The following is a 7776-nucleotide window of genomic DNA, read 5'->3' as shown; positions in this document are numbered from 1 at the left end:
GACTGAACTGAAACTATGACTGAAACTATGACTGAACTGAAACTATGACTGAAACTATGACTGAACTGAAACTATGAATTAACAGAAACTATGACTGAAACTATGACTGAACTGAAACTATGACTGAAACTATGACTGAACTGAAACTATGACTGAACTGAAACTATGACTGAACTGAAACTATGACTGAACTGAAACTATGACTGAACTGAAACTATGAATTAACTGAAACTATGACTGAAACTATGACTGAACTGAAACTATGACTGAAACTGACTGAACTGAAACTATGACTGAAACTATGACTGAACTGAAACTATGACTGAACTGAAACTATGACTGAACTGAAACTATGACTGAACTGAAACTATGACTGAAACTATGACTGAACTGAAACTACTGACACAATACAATGTCACTATACCAGTGGTTTCACTACTGACACAATACAATGTCACTATACCAGTGGTTTCACTATCACTACTGACACAATACAATGTCACTATACCAGTGGTTTCACTACTGACCCAATACAATGCCACTATACCAGTGGTTTCACTACTGACACAATACAATGTCACTATACCAGTGGTTTCACTACTGACCCAATACAATGTCACTATACCAGTGGTTTCACTACTGACCCAATACAATGTCACTATACCAGTGGTTTCACTACTGACCCAATACAATGTCACTATACCAGTGGTTTCACTATCACTACTGACACAATACAATGCCACTATACCAGTGGTTTCACTACTGACACAATACAATGTCACTATACCAGTGGTTTCACTATCACTACTGACCCAATACAATGCCACTATACCAGTGGTTTCACTATCACTACTGACCCAATACAATGCCACTATACCAGTGGTTTCACTACTGACCCAATACAATGTCACTATACCAGTGGTTTCACTATCACTACTGACACAATACAATGCCACTATACCAGTGGTTTCACTACTGATACAATACAATGTCACTATACCAGTGGTTTCACTACTGACACAATACAATGTCACTATACCAGTGGTTTCACTATCACTACTGACCCAATACAATGTCACTATACCAGTGGTTTCACTATCACTACTGACCCAATACAATGCCACTATACCAGTGGTTTCACTACTGACACAATACAATGTCACTATACCAGTGGTTTCACTACTGACACAATACAATGTCACTATACCAGTGGTTTCACTACTGACCCAATACAATGTCACTATACCAGTGGTTTCACTATCACTACTGACCCAATACAATGCCACTATACCAGTGGTTTCACTACTGACCCAATACAATGCCACTATACCAGTGGTTTCACTACTGACCCAATACAATGTCACTATACCAGTGGTTTCACTATCACTACTGACCCAATACAATGCCACTATACCAGTGGTTTCACTATCACTACTGACCCAATACAATGCCACTATACCAGTGGTTTCACTACTGACCCAATACAATGTCACTATACCAGTGGTTTCACTACTGACCCAATACAATGTCACTATACCAGTGGTTTCACTACTGACCCAATACAATGTCACTATACCAGTGGTTTCACTATCACTACTGACACAATACAATGCCACTATACCAGTGGTTTCACTACTGACACAATACTATGTCACTATACCAGTGGTTTCACTACTGACCCAATACAATGTCACTATACCAGTGGTTTCACTACTGACACAATACAATGTCACTATACCAGTGGTTTCACTACTGACCCAATACAATGTCACTATACCAGTGGTTTCACTACTGACACAATACAATGCCACTATACCATTGGTTTCACTACTGACCCAATACAATGTCACTATACCAGTGGTTTCACTACTGACACAATACAATGCCACTATACCAGTGGTTTCACTACTGACACAATACAATGCCACTATACCAGTGGTTTCACTATCACTACTGACCCAATACAATGTCACTATACCAGTGGTTTCACTATTGACCCAATACAATGTCACTATACCAGTGGTTTCACTATCACTACTGACACAATACAATGCCACTATACCAGTGGTTTCACTACTGACACAATACAATGTCACTATACCAGTGGTTTCACTACTGACCCAATACAATGTCACTATACCAGTGGTTTCACTACTGACACAATACAATGTCACTATACCAGTGGTTTCACTACTGACACAATACAATGCCACTATACCATTGGTTTCACTATCACTACTGACACAATACAATGCCACTATACCAGTGGTTTCACTATCACTACTGACACAATACAATGCCACTATACCAGTGGTTTCACTACTGACCCAATACAATGTCACTATACCAGTGGTTTCACTATCACTACTGACCCAATACAATGCCACTATACCAGTGGTTTCACTATCACTACTGACCCAATACAATGTCACTATACCAGTGGTTTCACTACTGACCCAATACAATGTCACTATACCAGTGGTTTCACTATCACTACTGACACAATACAATGCCACTATACCAGTGGTTTCACTACTGACCCAATACAATGTCACTATACCAGTGGTTTCACTATCACTACTGACACAATACAATGCCACTATACCAGTGGTTTCACTACTGACCCAATACAATGCCACTATACCAGTGGTTTCACTATCACTACTGACACAATACAATGCCACTATACCAGTGGTTTCACTACTGACCCAATACAATGTCACTATACCAGTGGTTTCACTACTGACCCAATACAATGTCACTATACCAGTGGTTTCACTACTGACCCAATACAATGTCACTATACCAGTGGTTTCACTATCACTACTGACACAATACAATGCCACTATACCAGTGGTTTCACTATCACTACTGACACAATACAATGCCACTATACCAGTGGTTTCACTACTGACCCAATACAATGTCACTATACCAGTGGTTTCACTACTGACCCAATACAATGTCACTATACCAGTGGTTTCACTACTGACCCAATACAATGCCACTATACCAGTGGTTTCACTACTGACCCAATATAATGTCACTATACCAGTGGTTTCACTATCACTACTGACACAATACAATGCCACTATACCAGTGGTTTCACTATCACTACTGACACAATACAATGTCACTATACCAGTGGTTTCACTACTGACCCAATACAATGTCACTATACCAGTGGTTTCACTACTGACACAATACAATGTCACTATACCAGTGGTTTCACTACTGACCCAATACAATGCCACTATACCAGTGGTTTCACTACTGACCCAATACAATGTCACTATACCAGTGGTTTCACTATCACTACTGACCCAATACAATGTCACTATACCAGTGGTTTCACTACTGACACAATACAATGCCACTATACCAGTGGTTTCACTACTGACACAATACAATGCCACTATACCAGTGGTTTCACTATCACTACTGACACAATACAATGCCACTATACCAGTGGTTTCACTATCACTACTGACACAATACAATGTCACTATACCAGTGGTTTCACTACTGACACAATACAATGCCACTATACCAGTGGTTTCACTATCACTACTGACCCAATACAATGCCACTATACCAGTGGTTTCACTACTGATCCAATACAATGTCACTATACCAGTGGTTTCACTACTGACACAATACAATGTCACTATACCAGTGGTTTCACTACTGACCCAATACAATGCCACTATACCAGTGGTTTCACTACTGACCCAATACAATGTCACTATACCAGTGGTTTCACTACTGACACAATACAATGCCACTATACCAGTGGTTTCACTACTGACCCAATACAATGTCACTATACCAGTGGTTTCACTACTGACACAATACAATGCCACTATACCAGTGGTTTCACTACTGACACAATACAATGCCACTATACCAGTGGTTTCACTACTGACCCAATACAATGTCACTATACCAGTGGTTTCACTACTGACCCAATACAATGTCACTATACCAGTGGTTTCACTACTGACACAATACAATGTCACTATACCAGTGGTTTCACTACTGACCCAATACAATGCCACTATACCAGTGGTTTCACTACTGACCCAATACAATGCCACTATACCAGTGGTTTCACTATCACTACTGACACAATACAATGCCACTATACCAGTGGTTTCACTACTGACCCAATACAATGTCACTATACCAGTGGTTTCACTATCACTACTGACCCAATACAATGCCACTATACCAGTGGTTTCACTACTGACCCAATACAATGTCACTATACCAGTGGTTTCACTATCACTACTGACCCAATACAATGCCACTATACCAGTGGTTTCACTATCACTACTGACCCAATACAATGCCACTATACCAGTGGTTTCACTATCACTACTGACCCAATACAATGCCACTATACCAGTGGTTTCACTACTGATCCAATACAATGTCACTATACCAGTGGTTTCACTACTGACACAATACAATGCCACTATACCAGTGGTTTCACTACTGACCCAATACAATGTCACTATACCAGTGGTTTCACTACTGACACAATACAATGCCACTATACCAGTGGTTTCACTACTGACCCAATACAATGTCACTATACCAGTGGTTTCACTATCACTACTGACCCAATACAATGCCACTATACCAGTGGTTTCACTATCACTACTGACACAATACAATGCCACTATACCAGTGGTTTCACTACTGACCCAATACAATGTCACTATACCAGTGGTTTCACTACTGACCCAATACAATGTCACTATACCAGTGGTTTCACTACTGACACAATACAATGCCACTATACCAGTGGTTTCACTACTGACCCAATACAATGTCACTATACCAGTGGTTTCACTATCACTACTGACACAATACAATGCCACTATACCAGTGGTTTCACTACTGACCCAATACAATGTCACTATACCAGTGGTTTCACTACTGACACAATACAATGCCACTATACCAGTGGTTTCACTACTGACCCAATACAATGTCACTATACCAGTGGTTTCACTACTGACACAATACAATGCCACTATACCAGTGGTTTCACTACTGACCCAATACAATGTCACTATACCAGTGGTTTCACTATCACTACTGACCCAATACAATGTCACTATACCAGTGGTTTCACTACTGACACAATACAATGTCACTATACCAGTGGTTTCACTACTGACCCAATACAATGTCACTATACCAGTGGTTTCACTATCACTACTGACACAATACAATGTCACTATACCAGTGGTTTCACTACTGACCCAATACAATGTCACTATACCAGTGGTTTCACTACTGACACAATACAATGCCACTATACCAGTGGTTTCAGGGAAATCACAAGGCCCTTTTTATACAATACTGCTTTCTAAAATAGTGTGTGTGCGTATCTCTGCCTATGTGTGTGTGTGTGTGTGTGTATCACTGCAAGTGTGTTTATGTGTGTGTATGTGTGTGTGTGTGTATCACTGCAAGTGTGTTTATGTGTGTGTGTGTGTGTATCACTGCAAGTGTGTTTATGTGTGTGTGTGTGTGTGTGTGTGTGTGTGTGTGTGTGTGTGTATATCACTGCGTGTGTGTGTGTGTGTGTGTGTGTGTTTGTGTGTGTGTTTGTGTGTGTGTGTGTGTGTATCACTGCATGTGTTTATGTGTGTGTGTGTGTGTGTGTGTGTGTGTGCGTGTGTATCACTGCATGTGTTTATGTGTGTGTGTGTGTGTGTATCACTGCATGTGTGTTTGTGTGCTCCTCCAGATTGAGAGACATGACAGCTGTGCCTATGACTACCTGGAGGTGCGTGACGGCCCGGCTGAATCCAGCCCTCTGATTGGTCGATTCTGTGGGTATGACAAACCAGAGGACGTCCACTCCACCTCACACACTCTCTGGATGAAGTTTGTCTCAGACGGAACCGTCAACAAGGCCGGCTTCGCTGCCAACTTCTTCAAAGGTATGTGTGTTAATTACTGTGTGTTGTCTTTATGTACGGGTCTGTGTGTGTTAATTACTGTGTGTTGTCTTTATGTACTGGTCTGTGTGTTAATTACTGTGTGTTGTCTTTATGTACTGGTCAGTGTGTGTTAATTACTGTGTGTTGTCTTTATGTACGGGTCTGTGTGTGTTAATTACTGTGTGTTGTCTTTATGTACTGGTCTGTGTGTTAATTACTGTGTGTTGTCTTTATGTACAGGTCTGTGTGTGTTAATTAGTGTGTGTTGTCTTTATGTACAGGTCTGTGTGTGTTAATTACTGTGTGTTGTCTTTATGTACTGGTCTGTGTGTGTTAATTACTGTGTGTTGTCTTTATGTACGAGTCTGTGTGTGTTAATTACTGTGTGTTGTCTTTATGTACTGTATGTGTGTTAATTAGATTTTTGGGACGTCTCATGATCTGACAAACACCACTGCATGAGCATCAATAGACTCTTAAAGGATTAATGCGTGTGTCTGTGTGTGTATTAAATGTGTGTTTCCAGAGGAGGACGAGTGTTCTAAGCCAGATAACGGAGGGTGTGAACAGAGGTGTGTGAATACGCTGGGTAGCTTCAAGTGTACCTGCGACCCCGGATACGAACTGGCACTGGACAAGAAGAGCTGTGAAGGTCTGTCTGTCTGTCTGTGTGTGTGTGTGTGTGTGTGTGTGTGTGTGTGTGTGATTGTGTGAGTGTGTGTGTGTGTGTGTGTGTGTGTGTGTGTGTGTGTGTGTGTGTGTGTGTGTGTGTGTGTGTGTGTGTGTGTGTGTGAGTGTGAGTGAACAGAGGGATCACTCCAGATCCAAGACGAAATTGTTATTTGTGCAGGACGTTGGGAGACACTGTAAATAGTAGGCCATTTGAGTATGCGAAAATAGAACGTTTTATAGTATGTGAAAAATCGAGTATACTTTAAATGCCCAGGTGTCATCCTCATTTCAGCTTCTCATCTAGTAGAATTCACTGAACACTATTGAGGAAGAGAATGGTCTTTATCTAGTAGAATTCACTGAACACTATTGAGGAAGAGAATGGTCTTTATCTAGTAGAATTCACTGAACACTATTGAGGAAGAGAATGGTCTTTATCTAGTAGAATTCACTGAACACTATTGAGGAAGAGAATGGTCTTTATCTAGTAGAATTCACTGAACACTATTGAGGAAGAGAATGGTCTTTATCTAGTAGAATTCACTGAACACTATTGAGGAAGAGAACGGTCTTTATCTAGTAGAATTCACTGAACACTATTGAGGAAGAGAATGGTCTTTATCTAGTAGAATTCACTGAACTCTATTGAGGAAGAGAATGGTCTTTATCTAGTAGAATTCACTGAACACTATTGAGGAAGAGAACGGTCTTTATCTAGTAGAATTCACTGAACACTATTGAGGAAGAGAACGGTCTTTATCTAGTAGAATTCACTGAACACTATTGAGGAAGAGAATGGTCTTTATCTAGTAGAATTCACTGAACACTATTGAGGAAGAGAATGGTCTTTATCTAGTAGAATTCACTGAACACTATTGAGGAAGAGAATGGTCTTTATCTAGTAGAATTCACTGAACACTATTGAGGAAGAGAATGGTCTTTATCTAGTAGATTTCACTGAACACTATTGAGGAAGAGAACGGTCTTTATCTAGTAGAATTCACTGAACACTATTGAGGAAGAGAATGGTCTTTATCTAGTAGAATTCACTGAACACTATTGAGGAAGAGAATGGTCTTTATCTAGTAGAATTCACTGAACACTATTGAGGAAGAGAACGGTCTTTATCTAGTAGAATTCACTG

At 40.3% G+C, this 7776-nt stretch overlaps 1 protein-coding gene across 1 annotated transcript in view; it reads left to right on the top strand.

Annotated features, from left to right (window-relative positions):
* Positions 1–5764: 5764 nt before the first annotated feature.
* LOC311123038 (dorsal-ventral patterning tolloid-like protein 1) overlaps positions 5765–7776 on the top strand; it is a gene marked incomplete at both ends in the record, with an annotated part of 11214 nt that continues 9202 nt past the window's right edge. Inside the window, 2 exons of the mRNA XM_084197327.1 lie at positions 5765–5960; positions 6487–6612. Of these exons, the coding sequence (XP_084053453.1) occupies positions 5765–5960; positions 6487–6612 (322 nt within the window). The remainder of the gene's footprint in view (positions 5961–6486; positions 6613–7776) is intronic.

The sequence above is a fragment of the Coregonus lavaretus genome (assembly GCF_964263955.1).
Source record: "Coregonus lavaretus genome assembly, contig: HAP1_SCAFFOLD_7472, whole genome shotgun sequence".
Classification (NCBI taxonomy): domain Eukaryota; kingdom Metazoa; phylum Chordata; class Actinopteri; order Salmoniformes; family Salmonidae; genus Coregonus; species Coregonus lavaretus.
The sequence above is the reverse complement of the archived record's forward strand: the minus strand, read 5'-3'. Positions and strand labels throughout refer to the sequence as shown.